The sequence below is a fragment of the Phaethon aethereus genome (genome assembly GCF_964289735.1).
Source record: "Phaethon aethereus genome assembly, chromosome: 1".
In the NCBI taxonomy this organism is placed as follows: Eukaryota; Metazoa; Chordata; class Aves; order Phaethontiformes; family Phaethontidae; genus Phaethon; species Phaethon aethereus.
In genome coordinates, this window is record NC_138575.1 from 90,644,903 (window position 1) to 90,660,470 (window position 15,568).

The 15,568-nt window shown below is 48.4% G+C and overlaps 1 protein-coding gene across 2 annotated transcripts; it reads left to right on the plus strand.

The window, feature by feature from the left end:
• Positions 1 to 5,375: 5,375 nt before the first annotated feature.
• Positions 5,376 to 15,568, plus strand: POPDC2 (popeye domain cAMP effector 2; the record flags this gene model as incomplete). Of its 2 annotated transcripts, XM_082004683.1 has the most annotated exons (4): positions 5,391 to 5,881; positions 7,754 to 7,862; positions 11,123 to 11,480; positions 15,483 to 15,568. In XM_082004683.1, 4 exons carry the CDS (start codon positions 5,391 to 5,393, stop codon positions 15,566 to 15,568), a joined length of 1,044 nt encoding a protein of 347 aa, XP_081860809.1. The 2 variants fall into 2 exon arrangements, with proteins under 2 accessions (XP_081860808.1, XP_081860809.1); XM_082004682.1 differs by lacking the exon at positions 15,483 to 15,568 and having other exon boundaries at positions 5,376 to 5,881; positions 11,123 to 11,572.

Consider the following 15,568-nt stretch of genomic DNA (forward strand, 5'->3'; position numbering starts at 1 on the left):
TAGTGCTGTTTGTGACAGTAGAGGTAACTTTATTTGTAGAAAGGTGACCAAAGCCTTATGAAATGAACTTTCCTTGAAGTCAAAACTGGATTTGCTTTTCCCAATTCAAAAAAAGTTGGAAGAATTCTAACAGCTGTACCCCAGCATTTAAGCTTCATTCTCTGTAATGAAGAATTAAGTACTTTCCATATCAAACTCAAATTCTTGAGTCGGTAATTCTTCAAGGGAAAGGGAGCAGAGGACTGCAGGTGTATGTACAGGTTGCTTGCCTGAAGGAAAAGCTTTTTCTTCTTTTTTATGCACAGTTTTTGTTGTGTTGGTCTTGTGCCTGGCATGCACGGGCTTTTGTTTTCTAGCTGTTTTTCTCACCTGTGTGACATGACAGTGGGAAGGTGACTGTGGCCTTTGATTCCTTCTTGCATACTACATCCTGTGCAACCCTAATATTGTTCTTCCTTTGGCGAGTTGACTTTGCTAAAGATGGCATCACTGATTACTTCCCCTCCTCCTGCTGAGTTTTCATTTTAAAAAATGGAAGATATGGAATCTGTGCTTTGTCTTGATTGTTCTCAATCCATTGATTGAGAACAGGCTTTGAACAGTCATGATAATTTCTCTGTCTCCTGGGCCCTGCGTATTTTGAGCTAGCAATGAATAGGCTATGAACGTTTCGTATGTGACGCTTGGTGCTGTCTGCCAAGACACACGAGTTGTGCAAGATGAGTTTAGATTCTGCTTCCAGGAATGTTTCACAAAGATACTGCACTCTGAGGAACTGGACTCTAAAGTGCTTGCAGGGGATAAGCTGGGCTGTTAGACTTAGCTTGTCCACTCTCCTGTCCTGAGATAAAAGAGTTGTGCCCACGTTGGCTTCCAGCCTAAGAGAAGGGATGCAGGTGTAGTTCTGGCAAAAAGCGTTCAAAACCTGTGGCACTGTAGCTGTTTGGGGAGCAGGACCTGGTGCTCTTCTTGGTGTCTATTGTTGTCTTGAGGTAAGAAACTTGAATAAGGTCATTTGTTGAATGAAAGGGCTTGAACTGAAAAGAATGTTAAAAGGCTCCAGCTTTGTGGTAGCATGTCCAAGCTCGGTGAAACTGTGGAAATGGTGTCACGGAGTTAAGAGCAGGGCAGGGGATGGCTGTGGTCAAGTAAGAATGGAGTGCTATTTAAATCAGGTCAAGAAAAGAAAAAAAAACAGGTGCCCATACAATTCTACACAAATTCTAGAAGCTCAAGAAATGGGACATCTATGGCCTGCATGAAGATAAAAGCATGATAGATATTTTAGCAAGTTTTTGGAGGGAAAGTGATGAGTGGGATGCTGCGATACCTGTGTGCAACAGGTACAGAAAAGATACCGGGCAACTATATACTTCAAGCAACAATGGAAACACCTTGTAGTCAAATCGCATTTCCTGCCAATAGGCTTCATTTGTTACTACAGGATTCCTGTGGAGTGGATTCAAGGCTTGATTCGGGGGGTAGGGGTTATAGGCCCTGTGTTACTTACCCACAGAGCTGGTGGCAGATGCTGCCTGGCACAGGGTGTTCAGTGTAGCTGTGAGGGCATGAAATGTGGCCATAGCTGGAAACTTGACCAGTCTATATAGCAGTAGTTAACTAAATACAGCACATGCCATCTTTGTCCCTTTGTGATTCACCATGAACTTGTGTGGTGCAGGCTTTAGACCTCTCCTAACAGCTGCAAATTGAACATAACTTAAAACACCAAATGAATATTCTGGAGCTACCGGGTTTATTAGTATGTAAGTAACAGTTTTGTGGACTAATGTCAGTGATGCACTATATAATAAATCAAAAAGGAGATGTTTGATTATGCCCTCTTTGACTTCAGAGCCATCAAGGTCTTAAGAGTCCTCAGTGCAGTCGATTGGGCTAGTTTTCAGTTTATGGGATTAGTAGTGAACCTGTAGACTTCCTGAGAATGGGCAAAATAGCCAGTCGTGTAGCTGCTGTGAGGTCCATGACTGATAATCTCAGAATGGTGCGGTCCTCAAGGACAGAGGTTTTATTTGCCAAATGCAGTGCAGGCTGCACCTGGATTACATCATCACATGGGGCTGAATATTAAGTGCTACTGGTTGAATTAATTCCAAGTGGGGAAATCAGTGGAGTACCTGTTTACACACTGCTAATTTCAGTGCTGAAAAGCTTGAAATGTCTTGTTTTTCTTCTTCACAGACTCATTTTGTTGTAATACCTATGTGCCTTCTTCCAGTGAACAGTTTTAATGCTACTTGGGTATTTTCTATGCACTTGCTCTCTTGATTCCAAATTGGTTTGAGCCTTTGTATCTCCCTTTTAATACTTGTGTGGCTTTCCCCTTGAATCAGGATTGGCTTTTGAACACCCATCTTGCATGAACCCCAGCATCCCTGGATGGAAGGCATGTATTCTAATTCAAGGCAAGGCATGAAAATAAAATTTCTCTTTGGAAAATTAAGAAAGCTTTTTGAACTCTTGCTGGGTGAAAAACTGAAAGTGCTGTGAAGACAGTCTGTATGGCCACGGAACTCTCAAGGGAGAAAGGAAGATTTGAGCCTTGGTGGTTCAGCCATTTTTACAAATCTTCCTTTTAAAAAAGGGGGCCTGAAAACACCTGAATTAATCTCTAGCGTGTGCTGAGAGATCTACCTTTTGAAAGGCTCTATCATTCTCTCTACAATGTCACGTTCAGCCCCAGAAGAAAAATTGTATAGTTTCTAATGAGAGCTTCGTGCTGTTACTGCTGTGGGTTTAAGGTTTCTTATTTGCTTTCCGCAGGGAAGTCACAAGGGGCTGTCCTCGCCCGTGGCGCTGGCCCTGGCAGCACTGCGACCCCAGCACACGCCTCTGGGGTTACCACACGCCACTGTCCATGTTCTGGAAGACACCAGAGGAAGCACCTTCTTTGTCCTAATGGGTCATTAACATTGTGTTCCAGAGTATCTTCTAGCGCAGGAACTTACCTAAGAGAGGAGGGAAATCAATAACTTTTTTTTGTGTCACTTTCTTTGATGTTGCTGCAAAAGTTTTTTGGTAGTACAGAAAGGTGGGAGGAGTTGCAGTGTTGCTTCTCAGAATGCCGCCTCTAGTGTAGTTCAGCATAGCTATTCATAGCAGTTCAGTTTTGTCTCACAGATCTTATGTAAAGTATCTTTCTCATAAGTGTTCCCGATCTTGATATCCTCAACTCCCTGTTATATCAAATGTCAGCCTATCTTGGAAAGAGGGCCCCATTTATATTTATGTTTATGTTTATATTTATATTTATAATTATAATTATATTTATATTATAAATACTGATTTTTTTGCAGAGGCCTAAAGGTAGACAAGTCATTATTGGGGTCATCTAGCAAGTACATGGCAATGGTATGAAAAAGAGAACTTGGATCCCTGTAAAAAAAATATTTTTACTGTGGAGCTTTGGCTATAAGATCATCCTTCCCTCTTTGCAGAGAAGGTCAAGAGAAAGTAAGTTCTTCATTTCCCCATACCTCTTGCAGCTGAGCCTTGTTCTGCTTCAGTAGGTAGGATTTATTTCTTCACTTAGATAAGGGCCCACTGGAGACAAGGTTCCCTGTTTCACTTCACCCTTAACAAAAAGAAACTTGCCGAGTGGATCGTACTTACTTCCTGTGCAAAGCGTAATTTGTCTTGTTTCCTTCCTGCATGGCAGCCTGTCAAGATGGCACAGCCTTTGCTGCTCTTCTTAGGAGTCGTACCGCTCCGTGTTGCATGTGAGCTAATCGTTGTAGAGACAGACTGTACTGTCCAAGACCATGATGAATTCTTTAAGGTTGCCATAAAGCATTGCTTGAGCCTCGCCCAGCAGATAGTATTATTCCAGAGCACTATTAGTGTAAGAGCCCGTGTGTCTTTAAGTGAATGGTGCCAACAGGAATGGCATGTTAGGCAGGGCAGCTGCAAAAGCTCGGCCTGAAACATGACCACCCTTGAAACCCTATCTCTACTCCACTGACCCATGCAGGCTGACTTCATACTGCTGACTGACTGTGCGGGTTGTGTCAATGCCTGAAATGTAACTGCTTCCTGGCAGCAGGGCAGATCCTGCCTGTATGACTGAAAACGTGTTACTCAAAGCAGGGACAAAGTTGCATTTGTGTGTCTTTTCTGTAGCTGACCACGGAGAACTGAACTCAGAGGGTCCCTCTTGTGCCTGTGTCCCAGGTTACCCCAGTGGGAAGCATTTGCTTTCCTTGTCATGCTAAAGAAAGGTCCGGGGTGTTCCAAATAGCTACAAAAAATGAAAATGTGAGATGACGTTTCCCAAGGATGCTTCCCAACAGAGCCTGTTACCTGTCGGGTGAGAGAATCCTCCCTCAACTAAGGATTTCCCCACCAAACACGCTTCCACGTATTGCACTCCCAAACTTTTATGCAGGATGGTCTCCACATAGGTGAAGCTGGGTCCCAATGGCTCATTTACTCTAACTTTATCCCTTGCACTCACAAACATGTGCCTGTGCAGACCTTTGCCTCATGCCCCTGGGTCTAAAATGCCCCATGAGATAGATGGGGCTGCCTGGCACACAGGAAGGCTGCGCTGCAGTGCCTGGAAAGCATTTCCCAAGAACCAACCTCTCTTCTTTTGTTAAGTCCTTGCCATTGCTACGAGCCACAGCGGGAGAGGGGGGTGACCTTTTTCCTTTTTTGTGTCTTGTGAAAGTCACACTCTTGCAGGAGTGCAGAGCGGTGTGGAGCCCCACGGGTGGCTGGAGCTCACCATGATAAGCCTGTTGTTTTCCCCTCTCCTTTCCCTTTCTAGCGCTGCGCAGGGCTTATCTGGACGCCTGAGTTATGTTAAGTAGAGGGTGCGTGCCTGCGCTCTGTTCTCCTCATTGCTTTTGCTCCTTGGATTTCAATTCCAAACATGGTTATCCATTTGGGGTCTCTCCCTTCCCCTGCCAAGTGATACACATTCCACATTCAACACCAGCTCCCTCCGCTGCTCTCTCACGGTCGCTATTTCCAGTGCTGGAGGGCTGGCGAGAGAGGCAGTGCAACGAGATCTCTGTCCTGTCTGCAAGTTTTCCAGCTAATGGCCTCTATTCTTTCTTTGACTGAGCTCTTCCTTATATTTGCCAGCTCCTTTTCCAACTGGTGTGGCTAAGGAGGGAGCCGGACACCAGTTTGTGAGCCACAAAGAGGCGAAACAAGCCCTTTGGGGATTTTTTCAGGCGCAAAAACGTTCAGTGGCACTTTAACATGTCGCTCTGAAGCACACTGCTGTGGGACCGGCCGGTGCTCAAGAGGAGGAGGAGGAACAGCTACACAGCAGCTCTGGTTTCAGACCTCTGCGGCACCCTTTGTGTATGACAACTCGTTTTGAGCGCAGGACGGCCGGGGAGGGTGGGGAGTGGGGAAGGATGAGCGCAAGCAGCCTCTCTTGGGACCAGGCTGTTCTCCAGCCTCCGGTGTGCGATGCCTGGAAGGAGATTATGGAGGGAGCAGCCTACCAGCTGGCCAGCTGCATCATCCTCCTGGGATACATGGGGGGAAGTGGCATCTTTGGGTCCCTCTATATCTTTGGCCTCCTGGCCCCAGGCTACTTTTGCTATGCTCTGTGGGGCTGGCTGAGTGCCTGCGGGCTGGATATCTTTGTCTGGAACATGCTGCTCGTCCTCGCCTGCTTGCTTCAGCTGGCTCACCTGGCTTACCGGCTCCGCAGAGACACCATCCCGGAAGAGTTTGACCTCCTCTACAAGACCATGTACCTGCCCTTGCAGGTGCCCCTGGAAGTCTACAAAGAAATCGTGAAGTGCTGTGAAGAGCAAGTCCAGTCGCTAGTCAGAGACCAGAATTACGCGGTGGAGGGCAAGACACCCATTGACCGCCTCTCGTTGCTCTTGTCTGGCAGGTAAAGGCTCTCCTGTTTCAGAACAAAGTCTGACAGCAAAGCATGGTGACTTGTTGCTGTATTCTCCCCCTTTCTAGAAACTGGGGTGATGATCGTTTCCGTCCTCTGGAAGGGCTTTGAGATATGCATCTGCTTGTTGGGGGTAATTTGCTTTTGGGGGTTGTTTTTGTTTTCTTTTGTTTTTCTAAATTAGAATATTTCAGAGAATCGTTTGCAGAATCAAGCTATGTGCAGTGAAGTGGCCAGCTCAGCCTTGCCTGTGATACTGTTGGGGAATCCTTACCTCTTTCTCTGTCATTTTCAAGTGATCTTATTTCTGATGGGAGCAGACTGACCATGGGAGAGCATTTCTCAAGGCTGGAAGGCAGTGTGTCTGGACCTGTGGTCGCTGGGGGTACCAGACATACCTCCATGATGTGAATGGCTGTGCACTGAGTGCGCTGAGTACTCAGTTCACCTGCTGTCCTTGGCCAGCAGTGCTCAGGGAGAGGTTCCATCCCTGTTCCCAACACCTCAACCTTCAGGGCACAGAAATTTTTCACTTTGAGCGTCATTTCATCAAAAGAGAGAGATCTCTCCTGTGGTGGATCCCACCTCATCAGGCCTTTCTTTCCATTCATGATGTTCCTTCTTCTGGACAACCAAGGAGGAGCTCAGGGACTTCGGGATAGTTGCAGGTGATTGCCTGGCAAGCCATGCACATTTGCTATTCATTTACTGGAATGAACTGTGCTGGTGAAGTATTGGCATTTGTTCACCTGAGATCCTGTGGCATGCCCCTATGAACACATCTCTTTGCAAAATCCAAATGCAAGGCAAATACTTATGATATTGGCTTCCCAGCTCCTGCCAGGTACTTGGCACTAATGTCAAGTGAGAGTGGGAAAGGAAGGAGATCTGTGCTGAGTTGTAGGAGGTGTGTCTCACAAGGATTTTCCATTGGGGAGACAAACCCAGCATCACCAGGGGCTTGTGTTTTACTGCGGTGGTCCATCCCCTCTGGTGGGGGTGAGGGAGTGTGCAAAGAAGACGGGTTCTCCTTCCTTTTTTTGGAGCATCTTGGGACCACTGGCCAGTGCTGAATGGCAAAGCACTGGGAGGAAATTGGGTATGTGTATTTCCGTTAGGTGTCTTTCCCCGTACTGAATGTCTGTGCTGAGCAGCTTGCTCTGAAGTTTACCATATCCGCAAATAATGTTAGTGGGGAAGAGTCTGTGCTGTCTTGCCCTGCACGGGATAATCTGATGCTACTCTGGGCATGACAGTGCCGCAACGAACAGTAAGCCAGTGCTGGTGGGGTAGTTGTTCTGCTCTCTTTTGCAGTGGTAAGTGTGCATCTCGGATGGTATAGGATGCTCTGTGGAGATGGGATTGGATTTGCATTTCCTGGTACCAACTCTATTGCCTTGTGAGGTCTTTGCTGTCCCAAGAGAGCGTTGCTGCTATCACGGTGCCCCCTCTTAAACTGCACAATAGCAAGATAAAGGGTGCTTGGAAATGCAGGATATACCTGAAACAGAAAAACTGCCTTGCTATCCCTGACCCCTACAGGCAGCAGTCTTGCAGGCTGAGAAGTCCTGGTTTAGGGTCAAGCATTGTACCTGTGAGGGCTGGCTTTGTAGCAAGAAACAGAAAACAGATGGGATATGGTGAAGTGGCAGCAAATACCGTTTCCTACAGAGAAAAGAGGGACAGCCCCGTAGACTGGAGCATTTGCAGCTGTCCCGGAGAGGGTATGAGACACACATGAGATGGGGAGAAGTCCTTTCCTCTCTGGTGGGACTGGCTGCCTGCACGTGTGTGAGCTGATGAGGTTCGTGTGACATCTATTTTGTGGCCTAAGCCTGTGCACCCCACCTGTCCTCTCTGCAGGGTCCGAGTGAGCCAGGACGGACAATTCCTTCACTACGTCTTTCCTTACCAGTTCCTGGACTCTCCAGAATGGGAGTCACTGCGACCCTCTGAGGAAGGAACTTTCCAGGTAATGCCGCGCAGCCCCGCAGCAGCCCAGCCTCGCTCCTTGGCGCTTCATTGCGTGCCTGAGAAGGGGACAGAGGGGACTCATTATGCCTTTCAAAGCTAACTGGGAATATTTTCCTCCCCTTCCTCATGGTTTAACCAACACAAGACGGTGCAATCAGCTGTGTTGTCTTTTTTCCTGCCTTCCTCCAAAGACCTCAGTGTGTGCTCCTACAGTCAGCTTCACAGCAGGGAGGGTGGAGAATGTTGCCCCTTCCCGTTTAGCACAGAGATGAGGAATCAGATTGCTGATTCACCTCCATTACCACACTCCCTAATACCTGTATTGGTGCATTTGCCCTGCACGCTGCGAGCAGGGTGCATCGTTCCAGCATCAGGATGGCAGTCATGGTAATATGCGGCAGTGATGTAAATCCATAAATATCCCGTTCCTCACAGAAGTTTCTGATGGTGATGTGTTAGGGGTGGGGAAGCAGAAAGGATGATTCACACCCGAATATGGTTCTTTCTGAGGAAAAGAATCCCTTGCTGAGAAGCCAGACCAATTCTTATTTGCAGCAACTGAAAGGATTTTACTCTCACTGTCAACACCACAGTATTTGCTTGGCTTTCCTTCTGGAGGAGATTACTTAAGCCCACATCTGTCTGCCTTTAACTCACATCCCAGGACGGGCTGATCCCTGTCAGGATGTCAATCTAGAATGTGTCAGGTAGGACATGAGGAGGGATTTTGCTAATCCCTTGGGAGCGTGGGACAGTCATGAGGGAATGATGATGCTTTCTCATGAGGGCAGCCACGTTCAGACTTGGTTAAACCAGGGCAGCTCTCCGAATCCGCTTTCCTCAAATCTGAATTCGGCCCATGTATAAAAGGGTAATGGCAGTCGCTCCTGAAAGCTATGCCATTGCCAGTGATTACAGTCTTGCAAGAGGAGCAGTTGCAGGAGATGGCTGACTGTGCGACTCTGGCACAGGGCTTACAGCTCGTGAGCAGAAATAGGCATGTTGGGCCAAGATAATGGGGTAGAGAGGGCAACAGCAGCGTGGCTGTGCTAGGGGTATCTCACATTTCGCACAGGGCTTCAATCTGGCAGCAGACAGCTGCTAGTTCCCAGGCTGTGTTTCTGTAAGAGTCGAGCAGAGAGAATGATGGCTGCCCGGTGCTCCCGGTGGGCGTCTTGATGGCCTGCAACCTGCAAAAACATCTTCAGCATTTTCTGAGCTAATTTCTGTGGAACTGAATGTTCCCAGACCGCCTGAGTGTCTGTGTCTGTGGTGCGTGAGACAGCTCCGGAGCAAGCTGGTGCCAGGCTGCACTAGCCTTGCCAGCACCACACTCTTGGCCCCTCTCCGGCTCTGTGAGACGGGGCTGTTCCGGGACGTCGTCTGCGCCTGGCACGGGGATGGGGAGGTAGAGTCCTAGGTGGGGAAAGGCTGCAGCCATGTGCTTGGAAATGCCTAAAACCCACATGTGCTTACTGGGGAGCATGAAAAAGTAGCAGCCCATGCAAGACCAGCATTCAGCAGGTGAGACTTGACCAGTCCATATTCCTGGCCAGGCATTACTCCTGATGGCCATGCTTAGCCATGGTGATGTGCTGCTTTTGGCAGCTGTTTAACTCACCAGTCCCTCTTACTTGAATAGTTAAAACTCTGTGGCATATCTCAACCTTATTCCCAGCATCACAGTCATTTGGTTAAAAAAGTGCATGTTCATCTCCTGGACTTCACTGCAGGAGGGCAAGGAAGGTTTTTCTTGCCTAAGTTTTCCCCACAGCTCTCTGGATTGAGCAACTCAGTCTACAAGGTTTCCTTGTGCTTCTGCTTCGGCTGTGTCTTCTATGCTTGAAACTGCTGGATCCCAGTGCCTGAAGGAGTTGTGTTTCAGGGCTGGCACCTTCCACCAGAGGGCTGAATTATGGGCTCTGCTGATGCCAGGGCACTTGTGTTGGGCGATTCATCAGTAAAATCTGTCCTGCTGCCCTGGTTAGGAGGCAGGTTTTCTTATTACATCTCACTTAATCCCTCACAAGAAATGGAGGTTTTTGACCACCTGCCAGAAGTTGGTTAGGAAAATGAGATTATGGTCATTTCAATTTCCATGTGACCCTTCCTCTTGCTCACCTTGGCCTGGCAAAGTTCTCAGGTTTTATCTCCTATATTTCTTTCGTAAGGCAGCTGCTTGCATGGCAGCAGCGTTAAATATCAAACCCAAGGACACACACATGCAGCCAAGCCGTGTTCAGCTTCCCAGTGGTCCCTTGCCATGGTGGCTGGCCAAGGAGACCCCTGGCTGTAGAGTGAAAGGGAGGCCCCGGGATATTTTGGCTCTGGCACTTATTCGCATGCCAGTATCTCCATTACACTTGGATGTTCTTTGGCCCAAGGTGGCTTGACCCTTCCTATGTTTCATATCTTTTTTTATTATTATTATATTTATATATTACAATATACACTCATGTATTGTATTATGTTTTTTATTATTATTAGAGTGGTCTTACAGCTAGGGGGAAAAATGGCTCTACTCCCATTGGCAAAACCCAAAGCAAAATGAAATATTCTCTAAAATCGGGCCAATAAAACCTCGAGTGAGTTCCCTCCCTACACACAACCACACTAAATCTTTTATTTCCTCTCTCGCTGAGTTGTGCCACATGTCCTTTGAGGCCATTCAGCCCTACAGCACCCAGCAGAGCTGGTGAGACAAGATGTCCCGCTGGCACAGGATGACCAGGCATGCCTTCCAGGTGGCCCCTCCTGCACCCAAGGGCCTTCTCGGAGCAGGGGTTGTGTGACCCAGGAGCAGGACGGGCCAGCAGCCTGCCGCAGGGCTACCTGCTGCTGACTTGGACCGGCTGGGTGCACAGAACCCTCCTCCCTCTGTAGCATTTCTACATAAAGGGATAAGGCCATCTGTGCTGCCCTGCTCATGTCAGCTACATCAATCGGGTTTCAACAGGGAGCATCATCTGAAAGCGAGCGGGTGAAATGTAGCCGGCCATGTGGTTAGGTTAAGCAAGGCCATGTCACTAATTGCATAGGAAAACCAGGTCTCCAGCTCTTTGGGGAGAGGAAACAGGGGCGGGCAAGGATTTATCCGGTCACTCAGCTTGGATGATCTGGTTCTCCAGACCCGCTGTTCCCAAGGAGAGCAGGTATCAAAGGGGCTGGGGGCCTTCACTGGAGAGAAGCACGCAGCTCCAAGCTGGCTGACCACTGCCCAGGTGGTGGGGCTTACTCTGCTCCCTCCCTGCCCCACAGGTCACACTGACAGCTGAGACCGACTGCAGCTTCGTCACCTGGCCAAGGAAGAAGCTGTACCTCCTCCTAAGAAAGGACCGCTACATTGCCCGGCTCTTCTCCTCCCACCTGGGCTATGACATCTCGGAGAAGCTCTACTCCCTCAATGAGAAGCTCTTCGCCAAGTTCGGCCTTCGCTTCGACATCCGCTTGCCCAGCCTCTACCACGTCCTCGGGCCAGCCTCCTCCGAGGGGGAGCCGGAGGACTGCGAGGAGCCACTGCCCGCCTCTGGCCAGGCTGGAACCTCCGAGGCCCCTCCGCAGCCACTGCCGCCTGCTCCGCGCCCCCGGGCATCCCGGCCCGACAGTGACCTGCTGGGTGAGGACTCCACCAGTCTTGTCTTGGAAGATTTTGCTGAGTTGCCGGGGTCTTTTATGGACTATGTGAGCGAAGGGGAGTATATGAAGTGAGGGCACTCCTGGCATGGGCACGCCTCACCCTGTGTGGGACCCCCGCGTAAGTACCCGCGTGTGGAAGCAAGTCCTTCCCGCAATGCAACTACCCGGGCAGAGTGGCAGCCCTCAGCCTCTCACCCTCGTTTGCCGTGGGTTCGCTCCTCCGCAGCGTTTTTTTGCCTGCTGCCCCAAGGAATCCCGGGAGGTGTGCTCCAGCTGTGTGATTTTCTTAAGGAAAAGCAGCAGGGAAAAGGCTCGACTGCAGGCACCAGCCACACTGTGGAGTGGAAGGGCCGATAATCCAGCCGTAGTGAGCTCTTCCCTGCCCTGTCCTCTCTCCAGCCCTCAGGGGAGGCAGAGAAACTGAAACGGTGTCAAGGCTGGTGGGTGGTACACAAGTGCCCGCAGAGACACCACAGGGCTCAGCCTGGCTCGCCATGAGATGGAGCTGTGCCTGGAGATACTCCAGTATTTTGCTGAGGAAGATGTCTGCAGGTGAGCACGCGGACAACCCAGGAGAGGCTGACAGAGGTAGAAACAGCCGCAGGGTTTACAGTGGATTGAGAGCCGGGAGTTGCTGTACGCCCTGCAAGTGCTCATCCTGGGCAGGGGGAGAAAGCTCAGAGTCTTTCCTCCCCCCGCCCACCACAGCTCATCTCAGCACTCACTCTATCCTTGCTTCTGCTGACCTTCGGCTCAGCCAGATTAGTAAGGTACTGAAAAGACTGCCCTGTGTGGTGCAGCTCTTGCCTCCAATCACCCTAGGTGGACTGACAGGCTAAACATTGTTTTAACACACCCCAAACTCTGCTTTCCGGTGAGTGGGAATGAGATGCTGTCTTCCAAAATGCCAACTCCTTACTCTGCAAGGGAAAAATTCCTGGGCCCAGTGGATATTGGGGCAGAGAAGCAACACAGGCAAACAGAAATAAACAGGAGGGTGGCTCGTGCTTGAAATTCAGATCCAAGCGGCCAGGAGAGAAATTCCACAGAGATACTTGAGCTAGCCGCTGCACCCCAGCTGTTGCACGCCAGCTGCGGACCCCGAAATGTGCATTCCTGCTGCCTCCCCATAATAGCTGCTTTCTGGCATCCAGCTGCCAGACACCAAGCCTAGGAGTGGGATTTCTGTCCTAGAAGCAACCATTACGTGTGTCCCAGCTGAGTCTGCATGGCAGGAAGGAAGTTGCAGAGCTGGGTTTTAGCTGGGGACACCGTCTTCAAGCAAGCATCTTTGAACTCTTTGCACTATTGCACCCTGGTCTTCCCTGTGCCTGTTTGGGACTACTGTTGGGCTGCAAATGCTCAGGTTGTGGACTTACTGGCAGGGAGCATGAAGCAGGACACACTGACTCCTGGCATGAGTCCTGGCAAGTCTTCCGTAATCTTTCCTACCCTACCGTGCTTGTGCACAAGCCTCACCACTGTGATGGCAAGGGAACCGTCCCTCCTAGATGCTCTTCGTGTAAAAGCTGTCTGGGTGAGACAGCACTTGCTATTTGCAGTAGGCCTCTGGTGGAAGAGACCTTTTCCACTGTTTCATCCAGTTGCCATTCTTAGTTTTTGAAAACAGTAGAACTGGAAGATCTTCCCATTTTGTACAGTTCTGCTTTGAATTGAGTCACGTGCCTGTTCCTGTATTGCTTCCATGCCTCCAAACTTAAAATCTGGGATATGAAGAAACTGGCCAGGGAAGGAATAAGTGTATTTGGTTTTGCTTGAATCAGATAAAAAGTTAGCAAGAGTTTTGCTTAGTCTTTTTTTTTTTTTAAATAAAAAAAGAGGCAGAGAGAGAAAAAGAAAAAAAATCCTCATCTGTTTTCTAGCTTAAAAGTCCTAGGAATGCAAAGTCCCTGGTTTTGCTGGTAGACTGCTGTAGATATGAATTTGCAGCTTTTTCAGTCCTTACTTGGAGAGGCAGGAACACTGAATCACTTATGAGATAATCATCCTCCTAACTGTCAGGCATGTCTGCTGAATAGATGCAGTTAAAAATAAATGCAGTTAGTGTTGTAAGCGTGTTGAAGTCACTGTCTATGCTTTGCTTGGACGTTGTCTTCTCAGCAGAAGGGTATCCATTCTCATGTTGTTGGCAGAATTCTCCTGGTTGATCAAGCTCAATAAAATCAGAATTTCAAATGCAACTATACAAGGAAGGAGGCAAGGAACACTGTAGCTTTTTTTTTAATTGTTTCCGCCTGTTTTGGTAATGAGTCAATACTGTGAACGTACACACAAGAGGGGTGTGTGTGTATAAGTGTGTTGGGGAAAGCTTGTGTTACACAGCACAAAGCTATTCTTTCTTTCACACAGTCCTTTTAAAACATGTTGGAAGCTGGAAGCTTTTGTCTTTCTAGATCTTGTCAATGAGGCAGTATCAAAGTGTGTTGATACTTGCAGTAGAGACCTGCCATAAAAGCCCAAATATTTCAGAGGCTGGTATTTGGGGTGGGAGAGGAGGATGATCTTCCTTGTCTGTCAGTCTGGAGACAATAGCCAGTGTGGTATTTTAATTTCTAAGGTACTTGGACAAGGAAAAACTCTGTTTAGTGTGTCCATAGCAGTGGAACGAGCACTTCCTTGTTACTCTGCTCACCACTTGGGTATCCTAATCACATCAGGTCCCAGCAGCACAACAGCAATTGTCACACCCAGACAGTATTCAACAGCGACTTGAGTGCCTAACCACAAAAACTAGTGATACAGAGGGGTTGCAGTTTTCCCTTCTGGACAGGCACTTGTCACAGCTCAGCAGATGATCTGAGCAGGTCTGCCATGGCCCAGGGAAAGCACTTTCAGAACCTTTCCTTTAGAAGTGGTGAAAACATCCATAGTAAACAGGGATATTCCCTGCAGTGTCATTGTTCGAAGTAAGCGATAGCTGCAGTCCCAGAGGTCAGAGCTCACCTGGGGCTTTCCCCTGGTCTGGGCTCTCATCTCCTTCCACAGCAGCTTCCAGCCTGGATGATCACCTTCCAGCTCTCTAAACTCCCCATGCTGAAATGCTTCTGTGGATCATGATCCTTTTCATTTTCTGTCACTGCAATGGCCACCTTACTATGCCACAGTGCAGGAGGCAATTTTTGAATGCCCAAAGTGCTGCGACGATCATGCAGAACAAAATATTCCTGGGACACATATTGGCCTATTATTCTTATCATCTAGTTCCTTGAAAGAGTTTCTAATCTGCTTACAAGCAAGACAGAGTATGATATCCTACTGATGAGTGCATTCTTTCTCTAAGGAGAAGAGATATTTCAGTAACTTACAGGCTGCCTGTTTAAAAGAGGCAGATTCAAAGGTTCTGTTCAAAACTTGCTTTAACAGTGTACTGCTGTATAGCTCAATATTCCATAGCAAACTAAGCTTTATTCCTTGCATGAAAATTCAAACAACCAAAAGCCACCTCCTTTTTCCCCTTTTCTTACCATATTTGCTCTAGTTCATTGCTATCAAGTGGTTGCAAGATGTGCAGCTGCTGCTACTTAGTTTTGTTACATCTTGGGGCTGGCTTCTATTTGGTGGGTGACGTAGATGGATGGATGCTTGATGGCCTGTAGCTTAGTATCTAAGTTAGTAGGAATTGTTTTACACCTGCTTTGAGAGCAAAATCAAAGGAGCTGTGGGCTGTGTTTCACTGATGTCACAGAAGGTGCTTTGGAGGGGCTTGTTTTTGCTGTCTCAGGATGGGTGGGTGACCCCATTTATCTGTTTTATCACATGTTGAAGAAGTGCATAGTTTTGCATGTTAATTTAGGAGGGGAGGGGAGAGGGACGGGTAACAATGGGCTCCATGAAGTTTGTATCTTAGAAAAGTTTGGATGTAAGAATTATTCTTGTGATAATAATGATGCTCTCTCTCTCCCCCACCCTCTTTTCTCCCCTCTCTTGTTTTCCTCCCCCCTCCACTACCTTCCTTCTGCAGCCTCTGGAAACCTCCTCCGGAGTTACCCCCACCCTCTGTGCAAAGGACGAGCTCCCCTGGCTCCCACTCAGACCCCCGAACTCTAG